The following is a 17,670-nucleotide window of genomic DNA, read 5'->3' as shown; positions in this document are numbered from 1 at the left end:
GTAAAAAGATATAAGAATAACAGATGTTGATTACTTAAAATTAACTGGCAACGTTTGTTTTACTTTGAATTTAATATTTTATTGTATAAAGCTATTCTAATAAATAGCCAAATATAAAATACACAAACACGCTGAAACTTGCATTTATCTATTGATATTTAAATTATCACAATGAAGCTATGCTTACAATGTACATACGATGTACACTCAAATTATACTTGTAAGTACGTAATACGTTTTAATTTTGACGATTGATGTGTGATTTTATATTTCACTTTACATTTACCAAAATATGGGGTTCAATTCGATGTGCACACATTTGCATGAAGTTTAGTTAATAGCTATACTACAAATCTAATGATCTTATCTCTTAAAAATTTTAACTGTGTTGGTATGTAATATATATATATGTGATAGAGTCGAGTGTATTATGACTTATAAAGTTAAAATTATAAAAGTACCTGCACACATTTACCTAAAATATACTTTCTTCATTAAAAAAAAAAAAAGGAAATTGATTAAATTATACTCCTAAACTATAATCAATCTGAGAAAAGGTTTCATATTCAAATTTTATTTGACAGTAAAACAAATTATAATAGCACGGTCAATGACAGTTAAATAAACATTTTATATTTTTACTTTTTAAACCCAACCCGTAAGCAACACTCTGTAAAAAATGTCACTGTCACAGATCCTTCAAAAGGGTCGTGTTGCAGTGAATTGTGGTATTTTAGGTGTAAGAATATCTAGGAAATACATTTATACCCATAAAATGAGTGAGAAACCAGCAGAGCACACCGCAAGCAATGGCTTTGAGAGCAAAACTCCGTTTCTGATAGGAGTAGCAGGTGGTACAGCTAGTGGCAAGGTTAGTGATCGCAGGCAATTTTATTGATTTTTGCGTCGTTTATATCATGACCAAGTGGTTATGCAATGCAGTATATCAAAAATGGATAGGGTTAATTTACCAAAACGTACTACATAACAAATTTCACGCTTATTATTAGACACGGAGTGTTGTTAAAGAGAATGTGTACTAACCTCTTATCAGTCATGCATTGTTAGCAAATAAACATCCGTTAATATACTAAGACACTTCTACAGAATATTTCTTGCTTTTATGCGAAGATGATGAATTATTTTCGTTCTCGATTGCAATAGTAAACAGTTGGCATAAATTTTATTCTTAATATTGTTTTTCATTAAGTCTTGTTCTAGTTCTGTTGCCATTTTAGTAAAAACTTTCAAAATATTTTGTTATTGATTGTGGTATTGATTTTTCGTTAATTTATACAATACTCCATAACATATATGTATGTATGGTAACAATTATATATATAATTATACCTATACCTATTAACACAACTAATCATAATGCAATACAACCAAAACAATATTTTGCTATACAGAATACAGAAATTGTTACAAAAATTGGAAGTGAAAGTGGAAAATTGGATTCGGATTTAATTAATAATACAAGTCTATTAAACTGTAACTAATATGCATCCAATACAAATGTATCATAATAATAATGATGATATATTTTAAATAATACATCAATTAGTGCTACACTCATAACTGTTTCAATCAGAGGAGTAGTAAAGCTAAACAAAAAGTTCGACATTGATATGATATATCATATCAATACATAAATCCTTTATTTCTGCACTTGAACTCGCTTTGTTTTTGAATTTTATAGCAAAAGTGATGTTTCGAATATCAATATAGTTGTTGTTAGAACTAAGCAAGTAAAATTTTAACTGGATGGCCTATTAGTCTGCATAACCAATAATTCATCATCATCAATTGAACATAGGATGAAATTAAATTAAATATATTTTAATTCATAATGTATGTCATGCTCGGTGAAGAAAATCATTATGAGGAAACCTGATTATGTTTAATTTCAATAGAATTTTGCCACACATGTATCCAACAAACGGCATTGCTCCAATGCTTGGTGTAATAAAATCCAAACCTCCTCAAACGTGAAAGGTCTTAGGCCAGCAATATATTTACAGACTGTTACTTTACTTAAAATTTAAGTAGGTATTGCCTTAACAGAATAATATTATACTATTAATGAGATTATATGAATCAGGAATGTTTATACCCAACTCTGCAAGGCATTTTGGAGGATGATTATTTGATTAATCAAAGCTTTAGTCTCTGTTTAATAAATTAATATTTGATGTTATCTGAGGTCACATGGGTAATGTTATATTTGCCTTTGAATCCCAAATAACATGGAACCTTCTATTGATGTTAATTATCAAAATCTATAGTCAGAAATAAACACCCCAAACAGTAAGATTTTATGTTAAGTAATATTTGAACAGTACAATATTTATCTATTTTTAATGCCTGCTATTATTGAGGTAAGTAGTGAATACAGTTTTCAAAATTGAATTGGGAATATGAGTATATATTTTTATAGTAATAGCAATATTTAACAATACTTTAAGTCTATTGATGGAATGTAGAACCTACATTGAAATTTGTAAAAAAAAATGGCTCTAATAAATTAAAAATATTACAATTGGAAACAAATGCTTTAGGAATAGTTCAAATGTCAAAACTGTCCCATGTGTTTATTGGTTATAAAAATGCGGATTTTTTTTTATGTTATAGGTTGGCGGACGAGCATTTGGGCCACCTGATGGTAAGTGGTCACCATCACCCATAGACAATGACGCTGTAAGAAATATTAACTATTCCTTACATCGTCAATGTGCCACCAACCTTGGGAACTAAGATGGTATGTCCCTTGTGCCTGTAGTTACACTGGTTCACTCACCCTTCAAACCGAAACACAACAATACTGAGTACAGTTATTTGGCGGTAGAATAACTGATGAGTGGGTGGTACCTACCCAGACGGGCTAGCACAAAGCCCTACCACCAAGAAAGCAGATCGTTGGTTCCTGAGTTCTAAACCCAGTTTGGTCACTAGGTCGCAGGTTTTCAATAGCAGCTTGGAGTTTGAAAGTTGTTTGTGCTTAAACTCCCCCTCGCACTTAACTGTGCCTGAACATCTTTCAGTTGCATTGCATTCCATACTATCACAACTGAGATCAGTACCCTTTTGCCTTATAATGTTTTCTGCGCAGTTGTTTTCCTTCCCGAAATAGACACCTGTGGCCGACCGGTCAGAAGCACGTTAGAAAAAAATTGAGTATTATTAATAAAACTCTTTAAAAATTTAGTCAACAGTATGCCAAAGAATCATGGAGAAGCTTGGACAACAGCACAAAGAACAGACCGAGAGGCGAGTGGTCTGCATCAGCCAAGACTCCTTCTACAGAACACTAAAGCCATCCGAGAGGCTGAGAGCTGAACGTGGACAGTTCAACTTCGATCACCCGGACGCATTTGACGACAAGAAACTTTTGTCGATACTCAAAGACATACTCGCTGGAAAGAAAGTTGAAGTACCTGAATATGACTACATTTCAAACTCAATAAGGTTAATAATCTACCCAAATATCTTTTAAGCTTGTTTTTATGATATTTTTGTATCAAAACTCTCTCATATTTAAGATTATTAAAGAAGAAGATTATGAAAGGACCTACGGCTATTTTTTCATATTTCATATGCATAGTGTCGACGACCTCCGTGGTCGAGTGGTTTGTACACCGGTTTTCATGGGTACGCCACTCCGAGGTCCCGGGTTCGATTCCCGGCCGAGTCAATGTAGATTATCATTAGTTTTCTATGTTGTCTTGGGTCTGGGTGTTTGTGGTACCGTCGTTACTTCTGATTTTCTATAACACAAATGCTTTAGCTACTTACATTGGGATCAGAGCAATGTATGTGATGTTGTCAAAAAAAAAAAAGTGTAAACTTTATTTCTTTTTTTATATTCTGTTAAGAATTTGCATTTGCCTGAATGAGTGAATGAATTGAACGAATTCGAATTTGCTTTGCGTTTCGCTAAAGGAGGCAAGGCATGCGTATATAAGACATGGTTTTACCTTAATGTTTTTCTTTAACAGCCATCGTTCACATACCATTTACCCAGCTGATGTGGTGCTCATCGAAGGTATCTTGGTGTTCTACTTCCCGGAAGTCAGGGAACTCTTTCACATGAAGCTATTCGTTGATACTGATTCGGATACCAGGCTTGCAAGACGAGGTAAGCTATCAAACAGCTAGTAATAAACAAAACATTACAATAAGTTATAAATATCTAAATGTGTGAAATATACTTCATGTGCTTTATTATATTAGGTTATTATAGATTACGTTTTTTTTTCACGGTGGGTGTTGCTTAGAAATCACATTTGATTTAAGTAATATGTTTAACAAAGTTCGTGCTCCGATTTTAAATATTAGAAATGGAAGAATATCATTTGTGATCAAATGATATTCTTCCATTTTCTTATCATTATAGATATATTTTTGTGTTTTCGGTAGTTTTCGCTTTTACTTTGTATAATTATGATGCTGACTGTATCTAAAACAACGCATAGGGACACAAATGGTACAGTACACAAAATAATGTACCTATCGATACATGAATAACTTGTCAAATTGAACATTATAAACAATTACAAAATGATATTCTTCTCGGAATAGTACGGAAGGTACATCCTGTGGCAAGCTGCTAGAATTTTTTTTTAATTTAAGTATGAATAAGTATAGTACGACACAATTTAGATGTAGCATCGGCAAAATTCGTAAAACATTACCTATAACCAACCTAAAAAAAAATGTGTCGTACTATACCTAAGTGTAATGACATTAAACAAATATAATTGTTACGAGTAAAAATTTGACATAATTAACACGCTCATAGAAAGAGCATAATGGAACATTAATGTCGTTGTAATTCCAGTGCCGCGCGACATCATGGAGCGCGGCCGTGACCTTGAACAAGTTCTCAACCAATACATGAACTTCGTCAAGCCGGCCTTCGAGGAGTTCTGTCTTCCGGTAAGTTATTTATTATTTTACACTTTCACTCGAAACGCTTCGAATGCTAAACTTCTAAGAACGATATGAAGTAAATAAAGCCAAGAGTACAACCCTAAAGTGCACTCAAAATAAGATTTGGCACATTGTCTAGAAAGTAGTAATGACGCTAAATTATTATAAATAAAATAAACTTTCAGCTTTACAACGAAAGTATAGTACGACACAACTTAGATGTAGCATCGGCAAAATTCGTAAAACCGATCACATCCGAATTGAGTACGCTAGCCCAAATTATCAATATTTATTTCTCATGTGAATTTGTGTAAAACAAACGTAATAAATAACTTGTAATATCATATGCCCTAATATATTCGTCAATTTGGCACGTCGATTTACATGAACTTGCCTTCTCGGGTTGAACTGTCGCGAGAATCTATAGCGACGAATAGCGTCAAATGGTCGTCAAGCGTCCTATTTCTATTGGTTAGACGAAATCGGCAGTTATCGGTTTTATATTCATTTCATTGCATTTTTCGATGCTACATCTAATTTTTGTCATACTATAAATGTATATCTGCACGAAAGATGCTCGACTTGACTTAAATATCAAGTCATTTTAGAAATTCATTATTATTAACTAAAATGAACATTATGCTGTTTTTGTTTGAAGCAAACTGTAGTATGGTACAGTCATGTGGAATAGTGTTATTGTATGAGAGTATTTTGATTATGAAAGAGTTGATTCGCTTTCGTTCATCGTTTTTTACATATTAAATACTTTAAGGGTAACATACTTAGTAAGATTATTCTATCAGAATCTGCCAGGGTGCTCCTGGAATTCAATGAAATGACTACTAATAGTAAATAATGTTTAAACAAAAGGGAGATGGGACAATAGGACTGTCGAACCTGTGTAGGAAGAAAGTCCCAAAATTAAATAAGAAAAACACAGTGAAACATAAAGGAAACGTTTACTCAATTTTTGAAACGTATTACGTTTTGTTTTGTCAATTTCTACATTGTATGCGATTTATGTAAATGACCAATTAAATTCTTGTACTGGGGATTTTGATTGGCGGAATTTACATTCCGAACATGCAATTTTTTTTAAACAAGGTTTCAATGGTACTCGAAAAAGCCTACTTAAACAAGTATATCATACATTTTTTAAATATTTATAAAGCAAACCTCATTTCTCCTTCATTAAAAAAAAAACTATCAGACTGATGTTGAACATGGTTTTTCTACACAAACTAATAGCTCCTATACCAAACTTAGCCCCGATACTACTGAAAGCTCGTAAATGTTCAGCCGATAAAGTTCCTTCTCATATCTATTGACGACCTCCGTGGTCGAGTAGTGTGTACACCAGTTTTCGTGGATACACTACTCCGAGTTCCTGGCTTCTATTCCTGGCCGAGTCGATATAGAAGATTTTCATTAGTTTTCTAACTTCTCTTAGGTCTGAGTGATTGTGGTACCATCGTTACTTCTTATTTTCTATAACACAAGTGCTTTATCTACTTACATTGGGATCAGAGTAATGTTTGTGATGTTGTCCAATGCTTATGTATTTATTTATTTATTGAAAATAAGTAATAATAATGAAAAAAATTCTAGTTGAGCTAGCTATAACTATTAAAAAATGATAATATTCAAAAACACACACAAGAGAAGGTGAGAATTTATCTAATAACTTTTTATCGTTTTCGCAGACGAAGAAATTCGCCGACGTCATCATTCCTCGTGGCGCAGATAATTTGGGTGAGTTGATTTGTGTTTTTACCATTAAATTGTCGTGTGCGTTCAAAACAAAATCCCGCTTAATAGATCATACTCTACTGAAATTTATATATTATTGTATATTATATCATTTTTGTTATATGTCCCTGCTTGTTAGTTAATAAATGCACTGATACATCCCCCCCCCCTCTTTACATCCCGTTCAAAATATTCCCCAAATCGAATTAACGAAATTTTATGGATTGATTGGAAAAACAATGCGCGTAATCCTATAATCATTAAGTAGTATCCAAATAAGTATGTTGTTTGAATTAAACACAGATAAAAAAATAAAAAAAAATTCACAGATACATAATAACGTATCAAACTCAGTGTAATAGTAGTAAAATTATATAAAACGACGTTTTATCCATAAACATATGTATTATAAGTACGTTTAAATAATTTGATACATATTCATTACAATCCAATCAACGTACCCCGTCAATGAGAGAGAAGTGACAATGTTTGTTTAATAGGTGTACAGATTATATATGTTAATTTGAACAGGTAAGTTTAATTTAAGGTCATAGCCACTGCAATAAGCGCGTCACGTCATTCTTAAAAAAAAAACATCCCTTCTTGCAGCGGCTATGCTCTTATGTAGCTGCTAATCTAAATTCGACTTTATGGGTTGCATTTTAAAGTCGATTTTCCATTGTTGCAGTGGCTATTGATCTTATCGTGCATCATATATGGGATATTATGTATAAGAAGCGTCCAGAGATAAACGGATGTAATGGACACTTGGAGGTGGATGAAGCCAATGGGAGGAGGATGTCCGGCAGTTCTGAAGATACACTGAGTCGATAGTTTTGTTGTTGATATGTCTGGCAATCAGGAAAAATGTCCCAAATTGACTGTGGAGGTATTTTGTCTAATACATTGTATTTTTTTTATATTTAATTAATATAATATGTATATGTGTTATATACATAGATAAATACATATTTAAGTTTAAAGATGAAATCATTTTTGCACTGATCGTTGATTATGATTGACCATTCAGGTTTAATAAATATATAGTATTCATTTGTTTTTATATAACATGTATGTAATTTTAATATAAAAATGTTGGCATAATAACACAAAAAAAGGTTATATATGTTATAATTCTGTGTATATAAATAGGTATTGACTTTAATGGATGCAATTTCTGGATGTATTTATGTTAATAAGATACTTTTAGTGTAATGTATATGTTGTGAAGTAAGAACCTTTATATTAGGCTAAGGCAATTTCTCGCTGAGGAGGAGGCTCAGTGCGCCATACTATTCCAATGCGGATTGATGGTATACATACATGGCAGAATTTCATAGAAATTAGACACATGCAGATTCCTCACGAGGTTTTCTTTCACTGTCGAGCACGAGATGAATTATAAATGAAATTGTTGTTGTATATGTTGCATGCTGCACTAATCTATATATAGATATAACAATAAATCGTCTTTCGTTATTATTATTGTTATATAGAAAAATTTAAATTAGTTCAGTGCAATTTTCTATATTTCAATTGCAGCCACTGATAAGTTTAAGTGTTACCAACAAAAAAAATAAGACTAGTAAAATAATGTTTGTAAAATACTAATTTACATCTGTTTTCCTCTAATTTTTGGAAAATGATTATTGATTGCGTTCGTTAACTGATCGAACACGTTTGTGTATCTGTGCTATTATATATGTGAAAGTATCTCTGTCTGTTACTGTTTCACAGCCAAACCACTGGACCGAATTTGATCAAACTTACTATAAGCAAGCTTGAACCATAAGAAGAAGGCTACTTTTTAATCCTCAACTCCTAAGAACATGCTCTTAAAACGCAAGCGAAATTACGGGTGCCAACTAGTATAATAATAATAGATCAAAATCAAACCCAAAATAATCTTTATTCAAGTGGACTTTTACAAGCACTTTTGAATCGTCATTTAACAATTAAGTGAAGCTAAGATCCCCAGTCCAATACTAAAGAGATATAGTTAAAATATAAATAATCAATGTAAATAAAGCTATTAATCCTAAAATTTTTCAAAAAACTAAAGAAATAGTGATGACAAGACGAATTTTGACATAACATAAATAGACTTATAAATTTATTATACTGGCTGAGCACGCGGTTTCAATCGCAAGGTATTTTTGGACCTTATTAAAAAAATTGCAACCTTTCTACCAACTTAAGAATTAAAAAATTTGCCTATTCGTCCTTAGGGTTCAAGATTGCTTTGTACCGAATTTCACTATAATAATCGACTCAGTGGTGTTACCAGCAATTAACAAAATATTATACCTGAATGGTCTGTCATAGACTGTAACAAAATGTGAGAGTGCTAAATTCGTAATCTGTATAAATTGACATGGATTGTAATTACCAATCTTCGTTGATTGTATTCCTAAGTCTAAGTTATGTATAATTGTTTTTTTTTAGTTAACTATTTTCGGTCGAAGGCATTTACATTTTTATTTTTACCTTTTTTCATTACTTAATAATGCATATCTATATTTAACGGAAATATTAATGTCAAGTGGTGAAATATGTAACAGTACATATGTGATCTATTAATAAAGCTATCCTAATGGATGGTACAATACAACTATTATTTTGAGTTATTCAAATAATATAAGAATCTGAAGCTGTCTCAGTAACATTATTATGTGTACATTTTGCACAAATGTTTTTACACAAAATATCATTGAAATATTCCATAAACAAATTATATGGACTTGAAATCATAGACTATGGATAATTTTATGTAAACAAACACATCGGCAGTAAGCTTTTGTAGATTTGATTTAAAATGTTCATGACACAATGATGAAACACAAAAGTTTGGTATGCTTACTTTATTCTTTAAAAATGTTTGAAACAATTACTGCTAAAATTCTGTTATATGCGATCTCAAATCTAAATAATGAAAAAAATTCATTTTTTTTCATGATAATTATTCAAATTGATGACTTAAATAATATCTTAAATATATATTAAATCAAATGATGACTCTTGGAGACATTACTATAGCAGCATTTTCCTGTTGAAGCGCAATTCGTATTGGGGAGAAAAATGAGCTTGTCATTATTAGTGCAGGTTGATGAGACAGAATCAAGTAATTTATTAAAGTATTGCTATTTCTTCCTTGTGCATGGAATTGAAGAAGGATAGCAACTATTTGTATATGTTCCGTAAAATCTGTTTAGATTTTTTGTACAGCGGAAATACTTGAATATGTTATAATTTCTAATCATAACATAATTTACACAATTATTATTGTACGTGTCCATAAATAATATTTTATTTTGACTTCTGTAAATTTTGAAAAAAAGGTTGTTTGCATTTTTTCACTTTTAAGAATTTATTAAAAATGCCATTATTAAATTTAAAAGTTTTATCTGATGCGATGATGAAAATTCCTACTAGAACTGTTCCATTAAAACAGTTTATACAATTTAATATAAGGTTTGATAACTAGGAGGACTACATTGGGCATTTGTCAAAGCATTCAAAGGACCCGTCTTAATGCAGGGTGTACAAAAAACCCCAGCGTTAGACGCCTTGCCTACAAATGGTCAAGTCTAAGACCATCGGTGAAGCGCCTCAGGGGATCTCTTAGTAATCTTTGTCTTCAAGGGAGAGACCCGCATTTTAATTATCTGGAAAATTATGAAGTAATTTTGAAAGAAAGAAAGAAATGTTTTTTTTTTATATTTCATTATTAATTATTTCGGTTATTCTGATGTTATTTGTCGAGGAATGCCATCGTCGTGTCATTGTGGTTGATGGACATCTAAGATTGCCTGACAACTAATGTTAGCGAAACTAGGATGTACAGTAATAATACTGTGAAACTACATACATATGTTTTTCAAATATCGAATTGTAAGTATACTATCAACTACAACTAGTTTTATATACTATGGAATATATTATTTTGAACATTTCAAATATGTATTCGTCTTTTTCCAATGTATTATTTATTAGTTAGGATGACATAATTATACCATTACATAATTATAAGGCTGATACAAATCGTAGAGTAAGAGAAAGGTGTTCAGTAATTTAATAATCAACTAGTACGAAATAGATTCGACACTAAAACTAACCATTTATTAGTTATTTTTAACTTTCGACTTTTGACTCCTTTCGGATTACTGAATGTCCGGATTAATTTAAATTAGCACAAGTATTCTTCTAATTTTATATTCGTTTAGCTGACATTTGTAACGTTAAAAAGCGTTAAAAAGCATTGCAAAGCATGAGCAATGCTTTTTAAAAACAACAAAGTTTAAAATTATTCGGATAAACGGTATAGGAAAAGAAATCGGACAAAAAACTAATTTAAATAATCCTGTCCACATTTACCAAATGTCCGTACCATCGAGGTCCGGATAAGCAGGACCAGTATAATTTTATATAATAGTTTCATGTTTCATATATGCATTTATTTATTTTATGCCAGTCTTCCAAAGTTGCAAAATTGTTTGTTAGAATGTTCTGATGTGCATTTAAATATATCTCAAAGAATAGCACAAAATTTTTAAAATTCATTTTATAATTTGAAAAATAAATTTGAATGGTTGTTTGTAATTCCGAAATAAATGCCAATATTAATTCATTTTCACTAATAACTATAGATTTTCCAGTATATAAGTTTTTTCAATAGTGTTATATGTCGCTATTGTAATATTATTGGTTTTCCAAATATATACATAATAAAGTTTGATCTGTTTATTATTTTGTTTATAACATGCAAAGACTTTAATCTATACAGTCGTATAGTATGAGCATACATATAAATCGTCTGATTTAATTCTATTCATCGGCATTTTACCTTAAATAAAACGGGTTTCCATCATGAAATTTCACTTGTGTATGGAGCAATGTATTACGTGTTTACTAATATGTATTAGAAAAAAAATATATTTTTTTTATTGATCATTACAAAAAGCCTCTTTAATAATCTATGCGATCTCCATCCGAATTCCGATAAAATCATATGTGATAAAATTTAGTAAAAATAAAAAAAACCGTTCAAAAAAACCTTTTAAATTTTTATTCTAAGATTGTAATTTAAGACGCTATTACCTATATTAATACTAAGCATTATAATTAAAAGCAAAATACATTGTAATATGAATATTTTACAGCAAAGCTTCGAATGTTAAAATTTATTACATTAAATTAATACAATTACGTTTAAAAACAAACGTATCCGTAAATAAATAAAAATAAAAACTGTCTGTCATAATGTGTACTTAGTTAGTATGATGTATCCTACTGTACTTTGTTTTTACAATAAAATTGTAGTATTATTTTTAAATATGTACCTTTTCTTTTAGTTTATTTTAAAATATTTGTTACCATAATAATCATGGTAGAAAGAAGATAAATTCTTTAAGTATATGTATAATTACAAAAAACTAGGCTGTATGGTAAATACCATCGGGGAAAGGGGGTAAATGACGCAACTTATTTCTAAACGTAAATACACTCGAATAAATAATAGGAAAAAATTCAATATGCCCAAATATAATTTTATTAAATAAATACTGTGTAGTGTAGTAAATGAGGAAAGTTAAATCCTAATACATATATGAAATATATGTTTTATTAATGAGCATGTTCTTAATGTTTATTTCTTAATCAAATATATAAATAATACAACTGTCAAATGAAATGTAATCGAGTGTTATGTGTTTGCACAAATCTGAAAGAGTAAATTCTGAACTTATTTGCATATTGTAATATTTTAGATTAAGCAACAATTGTAATAAGCCAACTTAAGCCAACAATTTACAAAAATAAAGTGTTTGCAAATGAACCTTGTTTTATTTTTATTGTTTTTTTATTCTCGTACATAAAAATAATTGAATAGAATAGATACGACTAACAAAATATTTGTAAAATTATTTACAATCTATCACAAACGAAATATGCCATATATGCATACTTCAGCTGTGTAATATAAAAATAATTACCCCATAATGAAACAGAAAACAAATTCTACATTATGTTTCGGTTATATCGTCTATCGAGATTCGAACCTGAACCCCACGCCTTGAAGAGCAGTCTTCTTACCAATACGCCAACTTCAATACTTCTATGCCGTATGAAAATTAACATCGTAGTTTTGTATTAACTAGAGTATTCTTTTACTTTGCAGTCGCCATCGATTTGATCGTGCAGCACATATCAGAATACTTGAAGAAGAGTTCTTCGGACAAGGTGCAGTTGCAGGTGTCGACCCTAGCGCCCTCTGTGCCCAGCAGCCCACAGCGGAGCGGTAAGGGAGGGCGCCCTCATTAAGATAATTAACGTTATTAAAGAAAGAAATTATTGAAAGTTGAAATGTAATGAGACTGGTTTGACTAGTTCGTACTAAAACAACCAAAGTTTATGTAATAATGAGAGTAATTGATTCAAAAATATTTTAAGAAGTGGCAACATTTATGAGATTGATTTCGAGCGGATAATTCGTGATTAATACCTTATTTTTAAACGTTTGCTATATTAATTAATTCGAAGTAGAATATATGCAGTTTAAAGCGATTGTGCCTAGATACGTCAAAGTATAGTTAGGAGAAGATTTGTAATGAATATAGTGAAATTGCTTAGAATTTTAACTAAAAAGCACGTTTAAAGTCTTGTTAACAAAATAAAATAAAGTCTCCAGTTAAAATAAATTAATTATGCTCTATTCACACCAAAAAAATTAACATTACACGTAAAATAGACCATGTTACATGATTACGAGCTCTCTGCTCTATAGTTTATCAAAACCGTCGTGAGCTTGGCCCTCTTGACAATCAGCGGGACACCGCGCACTCGCCTGTATGCGTTACGACATTATCACTCGAGACTCTAAGAGATAACTAGCAATAAAATTATATAGACAGATAATATATTGTTAAATGGCTTTATTTATTATTTTTTAAATTATTGTATCATATTTAGAAGCAAATATCTTACTGAATTGATTAAACGTGTAATAAATAACACACGCAATTTAAAGGTTAGTACATACTAATATACTTATTTAACTGATTCCTATAATAATGGATTGCCAATAATCAAATTGACTTATTTTTTTTTACTCATTCATCTAAAATTCTATTACTTATTGATACCGGTGATATGATTGTTTTGTCTGTATCTTTTATGGGACGTAGTGTTGGCAAGCAGTCGCTAGAATATCAAGTGCCTTTACATCAATAACTGACGGTGGTCAGCGACATATTAGCTGGAAGATTAGTTAATAGTAATTAAGTTAAGCTCAGACTATCAGTAGGGCCAAGCTCCCAGCGGTTTACCTATATTAAATGACGAGGATTAGCATCCAAAGTAGGCCAGGCCTACATTTTAGACGTTAGATTTATCTTTTCAAGTTTTTCTTCTTATTAAATATTTTATTTATTTATTTGTTATTGATTAGATGCCTTAATATATTAATAAGATAACAATCAATGATTAAGTCTTCAAATAAACTTTAATATCTACTATAACTAATAAGATATTCTGTTAAACGCAACAAGATTGAAAAAATACTATGCTTACATTTTTTTTTTTAATGTAAGTCAAAGACATTTCTAAATATGCCTAGCTACTTATCCAAAGTTTTATCATAATTAAAAATAATGTTTAGAATTATAATTAGACTATAAATAGCAAGATATTTTTTTAATTTATTTTTTTATATTTTTAAATTTAGTGTATTACCATTAAATAAATCTGAACGCGATAATTTTAAATTGATTTATAGTTCTGCAGCTAAACTTTACCTGTGTAATTAATAAGTAATAGTTTTCATATATTTAATTGAAATTAAAAAAAAATATCTTCGTCTTATATTACACTAGTCACTCTAAATTGTAAAGGTGGTTTTAGTACTTATTATTATATTTAAGAATATTATGTAGCTTTGTTATTGACTTAATATTTTTAATGTTTTAAATTGAAATTTGTTTTCTAGCTATTAAAAGCTATCAATCGCTACCTAAAACATTATCCTAATATATTTAAGTTTATTCGTTATCAATTTCGCTTAATCCAAAAATAGACGGAAGCTGTACAGATTAATGCTTAACATTAAATTTGCATTATCTATATTTTAATAACAATATGGCGTACGGTGGCCTTGTTATGTAGTACTGCCGAGGAACATCATCTCCAATTAGCAATAATTTAGAACCTAACCATTGCTTTAATCCACTTCATTAAATATCGTGTTATTCTCCAACAATTTTGGGAGTTGGTAGATCTTGAACAATACAATTTCTTTATAAATCCGTAATCAATTTAGAGTAAGTAATGCAATAATTAAACTATTTAAATGTTTAAAAACAAATTGAATACAAAGAAATTTTAATTTATAATTATTAAATATTTGAGATTAAGACAGTTCGATTTTTTAAAATTAAATTTTTGTTTTACCTTTTTAGAACTTGTATGATAAATTTCGTTGAACAAAACTCCTATATTAATTATAACTTTATTACAATAGTTATGAGTGAACAGTTAAAAATAGCAATAATCACTTTTAAAATTATCTTTTATTATATTTATTTCTGGAAACTTATTCGGCAAAAATGATAGTTTTTGTCGAGTTGTGTTACACAATCTCTAAATATGTATCTACCTCTTTTAACGTCACACGTGTGAAAGAGGTAGGTAATATCATTTTTGAATATTGTTATTCCTATTAAATAAGATAAGAGATTAGATACAATAGAGTAGGCATCAAATTATGTTTTATAAAATATTAACATTTACAAATAAATTGTGCTTTTATTGATAAAGATAATATAGATATAAAATAATTGACACTTGATATACTAGTCTTACCGACAAGAAGTGAAAATGACTTTCAAAAAGCATAGCAAAATTTATCTGACTTCATAACATCAATAGGCAAAAGAATATTTTTTATGATTCAGAAATTATGTGTTTGAATTATGCAAACTTTACGGCAAAAGGTAAACCCAAACTCTGTGACAGGCGACCACGCGTTTTCTGTTTTTTTTTTTTTTGAGTATTACGCTACAAGGTATTGATGCATTAGGCGGTAAAAGAAGTATTTATTTAATTTTGTATATTACGTCGAAGAAAATGTTTAATAACCGATTTAATTCCGGTAATGCCTTGGACGTGATATATTATTTCGTAAAAACCAAACGAACTCATATATGAACTCATACATGACTGATGGTTACTAGTCAGATAAATAAATTGACTTTTAATATAATTTATTATTGAAAAATGTAAAACAAATTGACCAAAAATGTTAAAGTATTTGCAAAGCAATTGGAGGCTGTTAAAATTGGTTGTTATTTTAATTAAGTTATTTTATAATCAAAGTTACCGATTTTTTTTTTTTTTTTTTGTTAACTTGTATATTCTAAAGGCTTTGCTTATAAACGGTGGTTATAACGTGTTTAATGAAACTTGTATTCTCTCATTCTGTCTTTATTGATTTGACACTCGAAAGAAAGAGACAGTATTGTTTTACGGATTCAGATTTAAATGGACTTTTAGATGCAGCAATATTATGTTTGGCTAAAACTACTCTTTTGTCGTTATTTGATAGTTAAAAATTTTGCTAATTACAAAAAAATAATCATATTATATTTATATTAATCATATTATACCTATAATTGTTCTGTGACTGTTTTCTGTGTCGAAATATTGTGAACCGTGAAATATGATTGCAATTTAACGCATTATTTTTTGCTATGTTGTAAATCTTACCCCACAGTCCATTTATGTCTAACAGAGTGAATAAATGTAAAAAAAAAACATTGTTTCTCTAAGAATTTAATAATTTATAATTATTGTATTTTAAATAATGGATATGTTATTTATAGATATTATAAAGTCTAAAATATAATTCAGTCAATTTTTTTCGTACAAAGTACTCGATAGTCACGTTATAAGTTATTAAAAAAAATCTCTATCGTAATTCTGTAATTAAGTAATAGTTTAAGATAATCTTTATTCGATGTCAACACAACTCATGACGCCTAATTATAATATGCCAAAGAATAACTATTTGTTTTTATATAGAGACACTGTACTTGATTAATAAAATTTTGTATTTTTTAACTTACCATATTAATTGAAAGAAATACCTGTGCACACAGTTAGCATAAAGTTTAAATGCGTCCCTTAAATTAAGCCGAACAGAATTTAAGGATCCCAAGAAAGAGAAGAACAATGGAAGGAAAATGAAATCCCTAATTTTAATCCACTATTTATTTAAAACAAACAAAATATTTTATTTAAAACAAATAAATATATTTAATATATCTTATATTAAATGACTTTATAATTTACATATAATTTAGACCTTAATAATCTCAAGACGCATTTAGGTTTTATCTGGACTGTATGTGTTGCCATCTATAAATATGCCTTATTTATAAACGTTGTATTGTGGATATTTAGTTAAACACTATTGTATCATTGGTATAACTTGCGTTATGAGACACACCAATCCCAAAGCAGCTTTTATGAGTAAATCGGTAATGGTTTGAAACGGACGAATGTTCCAGTGTTGATAATAACATTGTAAAGTGGAAAATTTTGTTCACGTGCAACACCGATTCGTCCGTAGATAAGGCGTGGTGGGTTCGTTAAATTCTAACAGAAAAAAAAATCATTTTAAATAAGAGTACTTATGTAAGTTACGTAACCGAAGTTGCCGTCTATGTTACTAATTTAAAATAGAATATTAATTATTTATTCAACGATGTATAATGATTGTTTTTATTTTTTGTAATTTTGTTATACTCTATATATGAAATGCCACATCCTTTCCGTAGTATTTAGCTTGTTATTTAGTGAACACAAAATATTGTACAAAGATTATCAATAAAGTTATTTTATTTTAATCAAATGTCTTTTCCTTTCTTTTCCTTACTTAAAGTAAAAGTTAAGTAAAGTAACAGCCTGTAAATTTCCCACTGCTGGGCCTCCCTCTTC

The 17,670-nt window shown here is 29.7% G+C and overlaps 1 protein-coding gene across 2 annotated transcripts; it reads left to right on the top strand.

The window, feature by feature from the left end:
* Window positions 1-661: 661 nt before the first annotated feature.
* Window positions 662-17,573, top strand: LOC124535641 (uridine-cytidine kinase). Of its 2 annotated transcripts, none has more exons than XM_047111919.1 (6): window positions 662-871; window positions 3,209-3,468; window positions 3,999-4,138; window positions 4,841-4,938; window positions 6,636-6,684; window positions 7,370-7,918. In XM_047111919.1, the coding sequence occupies exons 1-6, from the start codon at window positions 680-682 to the stop codon at window positions 7,513-7,515; spliced, it is 885 nt and encodes a 294-aa protein (XP_046967875.1). In that variant the 5' UTR covers window positions 662-679; the 3' UTR covers window positions 7,516-7,918. The 2 variants fall into 2 exon arrangements, with proteins under 2 accessions (XP_046967875.1, XP_046967884.1); XM_047111928.1 differs by lacking the exon at window positions 7,370-7,918 and adding an exon at window positions 12,857-17,573 and having other exon boundaries at window positions 667-871.
* The last annotated feature ends 97 nt before the right edge of the window (window positions 17,574-17,670 follow it).

Source organism: Vanessa cardui, chromosome 2 (genome assembly GCF_905220365.1).
Source record: "Vanessa cardui chromosome 2, ilVanCard2.1, whole genome shotgun sequence".
Taxonomy (NCBI): domain Eukaryota; kingdom Metazoa; phylum Arthropoda; class Insecta; order Lepidoptera; family Nymphalidae; genus Vanessa; species Vanessa cardui.
The sequence above is the reverse complement of the archived record's forward strand: the minus strand, read 5'-3'. Positions and strand labels throughout refer to the sequence as shown.

Coding starts and splice junctions, on each gene's coding strand:
- LOC124535641 (XM_047111919.1), top strand. CDS start 680: ATGTCACTGTCACAGATCCTTCAAAAGGGTCGTGTTGCAGTGAATTGT. Junction 872..3,208: donor GTGGTACAGCTAGTGGCAAG/GTTAGTGATCGC, acceptor TTAAAAATTTAG/TCAACAGTATGCCAAAGAAT. Junction 6,685..7,369: donor TCGTGGCGCAGATAATTTGG/GTGAGTTGATTT, acceptor CCATTGTTGCAG/TGGCTATTGATCTTATCGTG.